At 38.9% G+C, this 13,942-nt stretch overlaps 1 protein-coding gene across 2 annotated transcripts in view; it reads left to right on the forward strand.

Moving 5' to 3' along the window:
* Positions 1–9,692, forward strand: part of AKIRIN2 (akirin 2) — a 17,144-nt gene extending 7,452 nt beyond the window's left edge. Inside the window, exons 2-5 of one of the 2 annotated variants that reach the window (XM_039726466.1) lie at positions 3,994–4,137; positions 4,830–4,979; positions 8,627–8,698; positions 9,009–9,692. In XM_039726466.1, the coding sequence (XP_039582400.1) occupies positions 3,994–4,137; positions 4,830–4,979; positions 8,627–8,698; positions 9,009–9,019 (377 nt within the window). In that variant the 3' untranslated portion in view covers positions 9,020–9,692. The remainder of the gene's footprint in view (positions 1–3,993; positions 4,138–4,829; positions 4,980–8,626; positions 8,699–9,008) is intronic. The other variant, XM_039726474.1, reaches the window with a different exon arrangement.
* Positions 9,693–13,942: the final 4,250 nt, after the last annotated feature.

The raw sequence follows: 13,942 nt of genomic DNA on the forward strand, positions 1-13,942 counted from the left end.
AAATAGCTGTGCTCCTTCAGAGGCATCTCTAACCAGTAAAAACCTCTGAGCACAGGGGGCAGACTGATACTATGAAGAAACTGAGGATAGGCCACAGTGATGTGTATTTCATCACATTAAATATATTCCTTTTGTGATGTCAGATCAAATAATTGTCTGATGTACAATACCTGATTTAAACTTCAGTTGTATGTTCAAGGTGGATGAAAGCTTTTACTTAAAAAATCTAGTAAGTTGTGATATACTTGATGCAAGTTCTCACTTAAATTTTATAGTCTTAGAGAAGGTGATAGGAGATTCTCTTTAATAAGTATACTTTCAGATTATAGGTTTTTATGTATAAAACAATTTGTTAATTGAAATGCATGTAATTATTTTAAAGGACAGTTTGGGCCTCTGCACTGAGGCACATAAAAAAGCTGTGCTGTGTTTGACACCAGTTCAGTGCACATTTTAAGTCAGTTGTGCACTGCAGAGAGAACAGTCAGAACTAATTGGAAACCAGAGAAGTTAAAAAACTGAACTTGAAAAAGCAGGAAGGTTTTGGAAGCAAAAGTAGGTTGGATCTACTGATTCAAAGCTTTGTTTAACTGGGTCAGAGTTTTAAAATTCTTTACAGTTAGATGTCTGCTGTATAGGTGTTCAGAAGTTGCCTGGTTTGCACTGCCTCAATATTTCATGGCTTCGTGTAAGTGCTGAGATGCTATAAAAATGTTGCTAATGCATTTGTGTGGAATTACAAAACAGAACAGTAAATGGGAGAAGTAACTTGGTGCACTTAAGCAGTTCTTCTTACTGTATTAGATTATTTTAATTTAGCATTCAGATTTTAATTTAAAATGAGTCATAAATGTTTGCAGGCTTACATTTCAGTTCACAGTGAAGTAGTTTTAAGTCTGAGATTTTATGCTGCTGTAGATTAATAAGACTGTCTACTTAGTCTTTGCTGGTATGAAAATGTGGCTGCTTTATTTGAAACATTCCTGGTCTCATAATTCATGTGAGATGTCAGTGAAAGTTTGCTGCTATGTTAAACTTGCATTTTTTTGACTGTTAATCTCTCTTTTGTAAGTGGTGGAAATTGGGAAGTATGTTGTGCAGTCCAGTTCTCTGTGCTGAGCAGTTGTGCCTTAAGTCTTCTAAGTTAGTCTGAATGGAGGAATACCATTTACCAAACCAGGCTATGGGCATGCTTAGGAAGTGTTCAGTCAGTGCTTAACACTTCAGGTTGTTTTCTCCTCCTTGCAGTTTGCAGTGTAGTCAGTGTCATGTTTAAATAGTCCTTTCTCTTAAACTTGGCTTAGTTTTGTACCTTCAGCTGCAGTAATATAATGCTAACTGTTAAAGTGATTTTGTCAGGGTGGGGATCTCCCAGATCTGTCAGTAGTGTTTCTTGAGATTTTTAATTTTCACAGCAAGATTTGAAGGTGGCAATTTTAAAAGTGTTGCCAAATTAGAAGTAGATGAAATTGCTGTAATATCATTGAGACTTCTTGTCCACAATTCAGTATAATTTAAAATAGAGTCGTGTATCTTTGGTGCACAAATCTTGATTTTCTGTCCTAGTTGTTACTGTTTTCCTGAAGTCCACACCTGATTTCTCTGCCTCCTCTCCCTGTTCCCCCACACACTCCTCCTTGCTTTTGCTCCTCCTATTGTAACTGGTATTGTCACATTTTCTCTAAATTATTCCTTGTTTAATTTCTAGGTTTTGTTAGGACTGAAGGAGACATGGCATGTGATTATTGATTTAACTCTTGCAGTTTCATCAGTTGGCCAGTCTGTTTACTTTTTTTGTCCTTAATGATTTTGGTGGTTAATGTGGTTTGAGAATGTTTCTGCAAAAAGATGAAAGGAGAACTGTAGAAAATATTTTTATTTAAGTTGTTACACCTGAAATGTGGCTGATTTTTTTCTTTTTTTTGCAGTTCACATGGAGTTCAGAAAGTATGGCCAGGACAAAGTAGTCATAGTGAAGGATGGTCATGGTCTGTTATGTTCTTCAGTTAATACAAATGCAGTGTGAATACATGCAGTCATGTTTCTCATAGTATAAACATGCTTTAGGGCAGATGATCATGTGAGCTGGTTTGGTTCCCATTCAGAATTATGCAGTATCACTGGAGCCAGAACAGCACTTGATTTTGAGGAGAAGTATTGTTCTGCCACCATAATGCCATTGAGTATAAATATTGTTAGGCCACTCTCTGAGTGATGTGTGATCAGCTCTGCATGGGATTCTCTTTAATTCTGGAAGCCTGGCTGCATCTTGGTTTAACATGATTTTTGTACTTTGGTGCTGTACAGGAATGTTTGTATCCTGTCCTACAGAAAGTATGAATCCTCCATCCTCCCACACCACTTCCTTTTGGTTTCTTCTCTTAATTTACCTGCTGTGCTTTTTTTTTTTTACTGTTTTATTACTCTCTTCTGCGTTTGCTGCTTCTTTGAACCATGTTACTGACCTCCCATTAGAGAGTTGAAAATTTTGCAGCTGCAGGCTTGGGACTGAGAAGGTATAAAGTCCTTAATCAATGGACAAAATCCAAGAATCCTTTGCTGACACTCCTGCTGACTCAAAACAGTTTTCTGTCTTTATAAATTGGAAATCTCTAGACTGACTCATGGAATTGAACTATGACAGTATTTAAACATCTGAACTGAGAACTGTGTTTGCTTCCACTTGGTCTGGCAGAGGCTTCAGCCACTGACTGAAGAAGGTGGTAGCTGAAGTTCCCTGCATCATGGTTCCTTATTAGAAATGTTCAGATACGGAACCTCAGTAGCATATGGATTGCAAACATGAAATTCAGTTTAAGTTTTCATGGTATTGTATTGGCAGAATGTGACAGAAATAGGAAGGGTCTGAGTGGAGTCCTTTGTAACTCTGACATGATCACATGAATTTATGTGTACCTGAGTTTTGAAATGTTGTCCTTGCTAAAAAGTCTAGAAGCCACTTGTGCAGGTAATTTTTTCTTTAAATGCTCAAATGTTTCAAGAATTTGAGCATTTAAAAGTAAGAGTTCTCATAAAGGATGAGACTCTTTGGAAATTTCTGTATGGGAAGAATTTAAAAAATAGAGAATTCTTTTTTTTTTCTTGAATATTTTACATTACCAGAGGATTTGCAGTTAGGCCACTGATGCACCTGAGAGCCATTTGGTATGTGGAATTTCAGAGAGAAGGCACACAAGATTGGTGGTTCCTGTTGCAAGGATTAGTTTTTCCCTTACGATTCTACAGTGGAGATGAGATTATTGAAGTAACTTGCTGTACTTCATTCATTGCAGTCAAAAGCTGCTCTACATACTGCCATACTCCTTTAAAAGAGACTGTTGATCCATCCACTGTATTTTATTTGGATAAATTTGAGACTGTCGAAAATGCTGTGGAAGGCTTTTGTATTTTTCCTGTCAGTTTCCAACTCTTTGATATTTTAACAATAGGTGTTTAATGCATGTTGTCTAAATTGTGTGTTCCTCTTCACTGTGCTGCCTGTAGGACAGCCTACAGGGAGGAATGGCAATTCATGTGGATGTTTTATTCTTGAGTGTCCTGTTACTCTTAACTCTATGAGGGATAAATGCTGTGTGGGAGTGAAAGATTAAATATATGAAGATAATTAATACTAGTATAAGTTTTATAGCCAAATTTTTATCCATGCACATTGTATCGTTCCTAAATTTTAGGATACTAGTTTTTTTGTTAGTGGTACTCTGTTGCCAATACTTGATCTTAAATAAGAATATTTTATGCTAGTGTTCTCCTGGTGAAAACAGCCTGAGTTACCGTTCTTTTAATTAGTTTAATGGTTTTATGTCTTAGGTAAGATGTTGTTGCAGGTCATGTTTTAAGAGTCTGTCTATCCTTTATCATCTGCTATTTATCTACAGCATTTGATGTTTGAGTGGAAGTCAAGCGAAATGGTGAAATGCAAAGATAATTATTTTAGTTTTTTTTTTTTTCCCTTGGGTTTTTTTCTCTTTTTAGAGCAAATTCTGTACAACATAAAACAGGAGTACAAACGCATGCAGAAGAGAAGACATTTAGAAAATAGCTTCCAGCAGACAGATCCTTGTTGTTCTACTGATGCACAGCCACATGCATTTCTCCTCACTGGACCAGCTTTGCCAGGTACTCAGATAATTCAGTGTAATTTGCCTGTGTTTTCTTAGACTCTGCTTGTGTAAACAACTTTTTCTAGTTACTTGGTGGTTTATGGCACCTTCTCACCAGTTAGTGTTGTTTTTTGGCCATAAATTGTGTGTAATTCTGCTATATTCTGTTATTCTGGCAGATTCCATTTGAGTAAATAGTTCTCCCAGTTATCTGTTGTGCTGTGACACATTCCTACTAGTTACTGCTGCTTTTTTTGGCAGTAGTGGTATTGGTCTGGAAAATGGTAGCTTTGTGTTTTAAAAATTGGTTGGAGAAAACCCTGGCATTGTTTCAGGAGGCCATCCTGATGGTGTTATAGGCTTTTGCCAAGCAGCTGTCTCAGCACCAATATACTATATTATAGTTTTTATATAAAATAGAAGCTTAAATTTGTACATGGCAACTGCCATGTAAATGGCGTTCACAGTGTTTGTGTGATGTTCTTGGGGTTTTGATGGCTGTGCATGTTGTCCATTGCAGATGTCTTCCTTTTTGAGCATCCAGTTCTGCTTCAGTAGTAATTAGGAGGATCAAATAGCAGAGAAAATCTTCTTCAAATGTTTTGTAAAGTTCCTTTAATGTAAAAGGTGTGAAAAAACCTGATTATGAAAAGCTGGTTCTGATCTTCTTGTAACTGTAAATTGGTATGCCCAAATATTTACTCTTAGGTACTTCATCTGCAGCATCATCACCATTGAAAAAAGAACAGCCCCTGTTTACTCTCAGACAAGTTGGAATGATCTGTGAACGTTTGCTGAAAGAACGTGAAGAGAAAATCCGTGAAGAGTATGAAGAAATTTTGACCACAAAACTTGCAGGTATCTTACTTTTCAGAATAATATACATCAGAGTGATTTCGAAAGCTTAAAACTTCTCTTACTTTTGTTACAGTGTATGTTTATTTCTGACCTAATTTGATGAAGGAATATGGTTGCATACAGGACAGAAAAAAATAATGTTTACTTCTTTTGATAGGTTTTTTTCCTTCTGTGCTGCTTTGGATAGAAAGTATGACTCTTAGTTATTACTACTCAGTGAAGACAGTGATTTCATTTTAGTTAGAACTTTCTCTTGCTATTCTGTCTGAATTGACAGGTTGTTTTTTTGGGTTTTTTTTCCCTTCAGAAAGACTGCCTTTAGAGCTCTTTTTGAAGGACTGTTTTTTTGTTTTGTTTTTTTCCTGCTTGGGAACTGACTTCCTTTTTCTGGAATTTGGCAAGATGACAGTACCTAAGATTTCCCTTTCTCTTCCCAGTACATAGCATTACATTGCTGCCAGCAGTGTTTGGTATCTGCTTGAGAGTCAGTTCAGCTGTTTTTCTGATGCTCCATGTTGAATTCTTGTATCTTACAATTCAGCTGAAGTTCTTGGCACCTGATGCCAGCTTACCTTTACATAAAGATCTTGCTAATGTCAGCATTGTAAATATGTCCTTTCTTCAGTTTTTGAGGTCCTTCTAAGCCTCTTGCTAGTATTTGAGCACCTAAATTCTTGTGCATTCAGAGGTAGGTGCTTTCACAGTATGATTTGGAGTCTAATTTTTAGTGTGATGATAATGAAAATCTGAGCACGCTTTTCTGCAGATGTGCTTTTGAATACCTACAGCTGTTCTGCTTCCCACCTGAAAACACACCAGGGTTAAAGTTGGCAGGTCTCTTCAGGTGGGAATAAAACCCATTGCAGGCATACATATGCAGAAAGTCCCCAGGCTTGTGGGTTGCCTGTGATAGTACTGTCTCTGCACCCGAGATCCTGTTCATGTTCTGCACCTGCTGATCTGCCATTTCTGTGTAAGAAATTGCTATAGTTCTATGTCCCTCTTAAATCTACACCTATTTAAAACTATAACTAAAGCCATGAATACTTCTGCTGCTTTGAGCCTGGTGTTCCATTTCAGTGTTGATCTTTTTAACCTGCTTCAGCCTGATGAATTGGACTCTATTGAACTTTTTCTTCTAATTTATGTATGTTAGGAATTGGGTCATTTATTGTATTTTCTTAAGTTCATTTCATTCTGCAGGGTTCATAACCATTTGAAGACCAGATAGATTTACATTTGTTCCAGACACTTTTGGAGTACAAGCTTGTAGTTCTTTACAAAAAGGAAGCCCCTGTCACATTCCTTATGTGTGCTCTGTCTCTCAGTCCCAAAAGGAGCATTGTTGGGTTTGGTTTTGGGAAAGGGAGGGGATTGAATTCTGTTTGGGAGTTGTGGTTTAGTGAGATGATTTAGGTTTGCTTGTTCTTACCATGGTGCTCACCAAAAGAGCAATTAGGAAGATCATGTTACTGCATCACGTATATTAAGCCAATAATACATTTTCAACATTATACAAGAATTTAAAGACTGGCAAAAGAATTTAGAAATTCCCTGCATGGAAGGCCAGCTATGGTTGTCTGCTGACAGAATGGTTATATCTTTTTTTAAACTTCGTGCAGTAAGGTGATACTCCTTGTTACAAAAGTGAAGTCAAAGGAAATGTAACTGGAAATTCCATAATAAATCTCAGCTTCTTTTCAAGTGACTTAACTGAATGTTTGCATCTTGGGTATTTTCTGAATCAGAGTTGTCATGTAGGTAGTTAGCCAGATACTGCCTATTCTGTCTTTTTTCCTGTTCTTTGCAAGCAGAGTTGTTTTCCATGCAGAAGAAATGTTTGGTAAATGGAAAACTCAGATCATTGTAATGCCCTGATTTCTCTTCCTGCCTCTGTTACCTGAAACCGCTGTGTTAGCCCAAACTTGGTTTTGCTAGAGCCTTAGCAAAACACTAGCTTGAAAGGTTTTAAAGAATCTCTGAAAAACAGCCTTTTGTAATATTGCAATTGTATTTGTGCTCATGTCATTTAGCCACCTGACTTAAAATAGTTAGGATGTATATGAAACAGTGATGTAAGTATTTGTGCAGTGTTCACTTAAATTCTCAAGTAGTTAACTGTAGGCTGCTCCTACCTTTGGATTGCTTAACTTCTGAATCTGAATGTCATAAGATTGGGGATTTTTAGTAATTGGATTTCTAAAAAATTTGCAAGCCATAGTTCTAACTAAGATGATGTTACAAAGCAGCTGTGTATGCTGGCTTCTGCCTTAATAGAAGAATATTTGCAAGTTTGATTCTGGCCTTTAATACATAATTTTAGGGAAAAATCTGGTTGGTGCTATTTTTTGAAATGGTTTCAGTGCACTGGATCCTTCAGTCTGTGTTATTTTGTTGTTTGGCTGAAGTCCTCACGTGGCTGCTGAAAAGCCTTGGTCAGAACTGCAGTGGCACAGGTCCTGCCTGTGGGCAGAGGGGAGCTGGCCCCCGTGACCACAGGCCCCTTGGTCAGGGATGAATGTCCTTAGATCTTCGGGTCCGCTCCGTACTTTGGGCTGCTGCTGCACTGCTTGCTGATTACTGATACCCTGTTTACTTCAAAGGTGAAGCTCATCCCTGCAAGAGGATGGGAACTTTATTGGGGCAAACCTGTGGGACTAGGAACTACTACAAATCTAACTGCATTTTTGGTTGAAGATTGCCTTCTTTGACCTTGCCCTTTTCTAAGAACACCCCACATTGCTGCACATGTATTTTTCCACAAGGGAGGAAGGGGAATGGAGAGGAGCGGCATCTGGTAGATATTACTCTCCTTGTTCAATTTCCTAATTCTGAAAGGTGATATCCTGCTGAGTGCAGTATTAAAACTGAATAAAATATTGCAAATGTATTTGTATGGATGTGTGAATAGAAAGAATAACCTTTCTGGGAGATAACAGTGCTTAGTTCAAAGCCAAGTATGTTTCATATCAAAATTTCATTTCAGATGACACAGTAACTGTTTTCATGCAGTCCACAATCAACTATGTGCCTCCCATAGTAGCTACTCCTGTGGTTAGAATTGCTCAAAAGTTAATAATTTAGATTTCATCCTTTTATTTTCTTGTTTGCTTTTGATTTTCTGGCAGTAAGCAAATACAATTTCTAACTCTGTAGCAAATCCCTTTCCTGTACTTTTGTGTTTCCATTTCTTTAAATTAATTTTCTTACATCTGGTAGTGGTAGGAGCAGACAAATTGTTTCCAACCCTAGCACTGACCTTTATGCCATGTTTTCTACCCTGCCCCCATTATGGATCTGTAAAATGGGCACACTTCATTTCTTCAAAATACAGGTGTGATACTTAGCAGGTCTGAGGTATAGTGAGGTCTTTGTTATGTGCAGCATAATTCTCTTTGAGTTTACTGCCATCTTTCTCATTTACAGAAGTTTGTATGGGAGAGTCTTTTAATAAGGGGACATTGGCTGAATTGTTCTGGAGAATAAAAAAAGAAATGGCAGCTATGATCTATATTAAGTTATTTAAAACTACTGCTAGTTTGGGGTGTGTTTAACTTGTATGATTTCTGTGTGCAAAAATTAGCCCTGAGTATTTTTCTGCTTGATTTGAACTTAATACTCATGCTTGCAATGTTTCATCCTTGCAGAACAATATGACGCATTTGTGAAGTTCACGCATGATCAGATCATGCGACGATATGGAGAACAGCCTGCCAGTTGTGAGTATCTCTTTCTTCTGTCCCTGTGGCAGCATTGCATTACCAAGTGTTCAATAATTTAAATGGCCATTGCTTGCTGTTAAGCTGCTAGGCCCCAAGGTAAAATACTCAAAATTGAGAATATGGAATATTGAGATTGAAAGGGAGGTGTGAGAGAAAATGCAGTTTGTGTTTAAAACATCTAGACCTGGTTTCCCATGGCATGCTGGAGTTCAGTTTTGAAACTAGTTTTGATTAGTTTTGATACTACTTAGAAGGTTTGCACTTGTTACTGCTGTCCTTAACTCCTTTTTTTTTTCTCTCTTTCCAGATGTTTCATGAATCACACTTTCTGCATATGTGGGCTGCCCTATACACCCTGTTTTATTGTTGCAAGCTGTCCCAGTAAAGACTTGCAACAATGCCATATTTTTTCCCCCCTGTGAACACAGGTTATTTCAAGCTTTTGTCAGTGGCAACCACTCTTATGCAGCAACTGGTTTTGGAGTGCTCCCTGATGTCAGTACCACCTGGATGTGGACCTTTGCTACCTGTAATAATACCAGTGGCCTCATTTGCTGTATCATTACGATTTGGCTTCTTATGTTAATAAGTTTGAAAAAGTAAAGGATTAAAGCTGGTGTTCTAGAAGTTGCCCTTCACTGGTTGTGTAAATAAAAATGTAGAATGACACTTCTGACTGAAGTTAGTGTGGTTTTCATAACTGTGCACTACAACAGAGCTGTAATCACAGTTAAGTTAGAATGTAATCCCAGGACAATTTTAAGCAAATAGCCCACAGTACTGCCTGTGAAATAGTGAAGGAGGGCATTTCTGTATTCCATGACTTTTTTGGGGGTTAAGAATGGGTTTATATGATTTCTCATTTTTGTAGTTTTTATTTATTCTATCAGTCTTTAACAAATGTTTATTGCTGCAATTTTTCAGTGTATCATTGTTTTACTGCCCTTGTAGTACTGGAATTTAGTTGGAAGAATAAAACATTTACTTCTAATCTGTTTGTTTTTAATATGCAGGTGGAACGTTTGCTGTGTATGAATAAACTTAAATCTGAGTGTTTAAATGAAAACTTTATTTACTAGCAATAGTGGGTGGGTCAGTTCTAGATCAGGAGAAGAAAGTGGAGTAAAATCTCAGGTCATTCTTCAGAGGCAGAGAAATCTTCCTTAGATTGGCTGTAGTGTTTCGTGTTGAGGAAGCATGTTTGGTACAGAATGGACACAAAACTGGTGATGTAACTTGCTGCAGCTGACTCAAACACCAGCTGCACTTGCCTTCTTTCAGATTTCAGTGACACATTAAAGGAACTCTGTTAATGAGATAGAGCAGGTGCAAGTACTGCAGGCTGGAACAGTGTAGCTGTTGCAAGAGCTGAAGGTGTGTAATGCGTGTTCAGGGTTGAGAGCCTTGTTGGATGCATTCAGCTGTTGACAGGCTGCTTGCTGCTGCTGTCTGGGCAGTGCTGGGTCTCTGAATCACTGCACATTTCCTACATGGCAAGTCTAGATCTGTGTGTTGTGGGGTGGAAGTATTGCTACCAAAGTAATAATTTGATTATAAACTGCTGTCTTCTCTAACTTACTGTCAGCTTCTGGTTAAAGGGAAGTCTGCTCTCTGATAGAGCTATGTCCCATCTCATTAACAGAGAAGTTTGAGTTGAAGCTGGTAGATGAAGTTGGTAATTGGCTCGTGCTTACTTATGGTATCAGAGAAACCTTGTGATGAGCTCTGCTGTTTTCACGAACTCTTAGGAGTGAGATTGAAGGTTCAGAATTGGACACATTGCCACAGTATCAACTCACTTCCTGAAACCTGTCTTGCCTCAATATTTCTATTATTTCTACTCTATTTTCAGAATCCCAGAAATGAGAAATCTCTGCTAGACTCCCCTCTCAGGTCTTCTGTCACTGAAGATAAAACTGTCAAGGGCTGTAATTTTTGTTGTCTGCCTTGAAGTCCTCAGTCCCTCTCCTTCCTGCTCCTCACGTTTTGACCTCCTTTTATTAAGTTGCCCTGGCTAGGAAAATGACTGCTTCTGGCTGGACCACCATGCAAATTCTGGCATCCTCATACAGCTCATCTATTTCCTGTGTTCTTTTCTTTTGGGATATTAAGATGTATAAATAAGAAGTGATGTCATGCTAGCACCCAGCCACTCCTGTACTGCTCCAAATTGATGCATAATAAGCAGTCTTGTGGCAGATGAAAAGCATGGCACGGTGAGTGCTGATGTATCACAGCTGTGATATGCTTACTTTGTGCCTCTTTTGGAAATGAGGTTGCATTCTTTGAAATTTTTCATTTTTTAACCTGCTGCTTTTCTGTCTTGGACTTCAGACTGGCTCCTTTTCCTAATCTCAGTGCCAGTATCTAGTGTGATGAATCACACAGGAAAGACTTGTTCTAACAAGAGACATACTCTTCAGTAGGAAAATGGCCGGGAGCTTGATGGCTGTTGAAAAAATAGGGAAATTGGGGTACTGTGAGGAGCTGGCTGGTGCTTGAAAACCAACCTGCTTTGTAGAACCTTTTCAAAGGCTTTTGAGTCAAGAAGAAATGGGTACAGTTCAGTAACAACACAGTTCTTGGCACTACACTTTGTGGTGGCCACATGTAGAATGTTTTTGCCATTTGTATGTAACTGCAGTCTTATCCAAAAGCCAAGCAAGCTGAGAACAGGTAATTGGAACTTAACAGAGTGAAACCAAAGATCTTGGTTAACCTTTTTTTAAGGTAGCGATGTATTTCTTTCTTTCCAAGCAGATCTCAGTTACTGTGTACTTGAAAAGCCGCATGTACATCCTGTGTGTTGATTTTTGTGTCTAGATGTGAGAGCACATAACCCTAAGATGATTCAGCAATTTTCAAGGTTGCAGAGGAAGGACATTCAAAGCAATCTCGTGTGCTGATGTTTGAGATTTGCCTGTGTACACTTGAACAGCATGACCAGACACAGATTCTGCTTAAAAACTCCGTTTTGTGAAAACTCTCTGTTCAAATTGGGAAGGATTTAAGCTTTCTGACTCCACAGTGGGGAGAAAAAAATGGAGGCTGGTAAAGTACTAAAAGTTGATGCTCTTGTTAACCAGTGCTTGTGACTTGTATTGGAAGTCATTCTCAATAATGAAATGGCTTTTACAGGCACCTGGGCTGTTCTTATAGTTTATTGCTGTTACAGGCTTCAAGATAAACAATTACAAAGTTTGTGTTTGAAACCAGTGGTGCAGTAGTGTAAAGAGGTGTCAAAGAACAGCATCTGTAACAGTAGAGAAAAGGGGTTGGAAAATTATTTTAATGAGCGTTAACTTGCATTCAGGTCTGATGTTTGGCAGTAGAGTTTGTGTTTGAAACCAGTAGTGCAGTAGTGTAAAGAGGTGTCAAAGAGCAGCATCTGTAACAGTAAAGGGGTTGGAAAATTATTTTAATGAGCATTAACTTGCATTCAGGTCTGATGTTTGGCAGTAGTTCTGTTGAAAGATGGTAAGAGTTCAGAGGTGAGGCTTTACACTGGAGTTTGAGAACTACTACAGGCATTAACACTTTGGGGTTTTTTTATCCTGTTTTCTTTAAGTGAGCATTGCATACAGTGAAGATTTTCTGGAATATCTGCAAAACATGTTATTACTATGCAGACAGTTGTAGAAACTAATTTTTAATTTTCCAGTTGAAATCTCTTTCAGCTAAGGTGTGTGAGGGTGTCTCAGCTGTTACTGATGTTGATTCTAGATTCAGTGATGTTAAGCTCTTTCCAGGAAAGTAGGACTGATTGCAAAGTCCAGCTTCTGAAAAAAGAAAGGTGAACTAAATTAAATTTATGACCAGTTTAGTTTGTGTTTTTAACTGTTCAACCTTTTACCCTCCTTGCTGAAGAAAATGAAGCGCCAAGTACAGAATTACAGATTTGATCTGAGAAACCATATGTAGCACAGCAAATGTGACTTTAACCGTACAAATTTGTTATTAGTTAAAGGGAAGAAACAGCCATTAACTATTAATTTTACTGTTTAAATGTCATGTTGCCTGCACATTTGGGGATTAAAGGCCACACACTGTTGAGGCTGGTTTCTCTTTATTTCTGATTGTTTTACCCTCGGGGTGTGAAAGTTACCTGGGTGAGGTTAGCAGAGGGGGGTGGCAGGAGGCAGCTACACAGCAAAGCACTTGGCTTCGTGTCCTCTTGCACAGCACAGAGACGTTTGGTGCTGCTCCCTTTCCTTTGTCAAGTGTGTTTGCAAGATAAATGGGGTGAAGTTCAGGATAGGGGTGCTCAGCCTCCCCCTCTGCTGAAATGTTTCTTTCCTCTCAGAGGTTTCACCTGGAAAGCTGTCTGTGCTACTGAACAGGTCCCTGAGCCTGCTCACCAGGGAAGAACAGGAATTTTTTACCTGTGTCTTGAAACTTTTGCAAATACTCTACTGCAATCCTAAAAATTCATGCTCTTGAGGTTTTTGTCATTGTTTCCCAAGTTGTATGTTCTGGCAGTAGTCTGATAAGCTCCTCCTCCTCCCCCTTCTGAACTGGCTGGCAGAGTTTAGAACCAGACCCCCACTTCCACACAGCATGACCTGTTGCTGTGACTCTGTGATTCCTGCAGCTGGAAAATAATGCTCCAAGAGGGCAGGAGTTGTGTATTTAAAACAAGCCTGACATCTCGGGGGGATACGCATTCCTGGGGAAAGAGCTGGCTAAGTTACTGGTTCTGTAGCACGACTTCCCCTCCCCAGGACAGATCTGGTTTATGGAAGTGATTACAGAGGGTTTAGCAAAGCATGGCAGATGCACTGCTCTGGAGGGCAATGCAGCTTTTCCCCTTTGGTTCCTAAGGCTTTTCCCATGGTTGAAGAACAGGGCACAGACACTGGCATAAACATATTTGCTCCATACACACAGTCAAGGGAAGAGGTTGGTCTGAGAAGGCTTTTTGAAGATGGATCACATTTCACACAGCTGGTTCCTTTGCAGAAAACCATTGGCAAAGAGGGAGGTTACAACATGTGCTTTAGGTGGGGATTTTCCTACCTTCCACCTAAGTGCACAACTGCCACGTTCTCAGTCTGCTGACACAAACTTTCCTAACAGCAGGAGTCAACTAGTACCCACCAACTAGAAAAAGGAATTCCAACAGTTCACTTTTGCTCTTGCCAGAGGGCAAAACTGCACCTTCACAATTATTCTCTCCTCTTCTTCAAGGAGTTTTTAGGGAGTTAGGACCAGTTTGGAAGAACACACAGCAGAGGCTGAACA

The sequence above is a fragment of the Passer montanus genome, unplaced genomic scaffold (genome assembly GCF_014805655.1).
Source record: "Passer montanus isolate IOZ18808 unplaced genomic scaffold, ASM1480565v1 scaffold11, whole genome shotgun sequence".
Taxonomy (NCBI): Eukaryota; Metazoa; Chordata; class Aves; order Passeriformes; family Passeridae; genus Passer; species Passer montanus.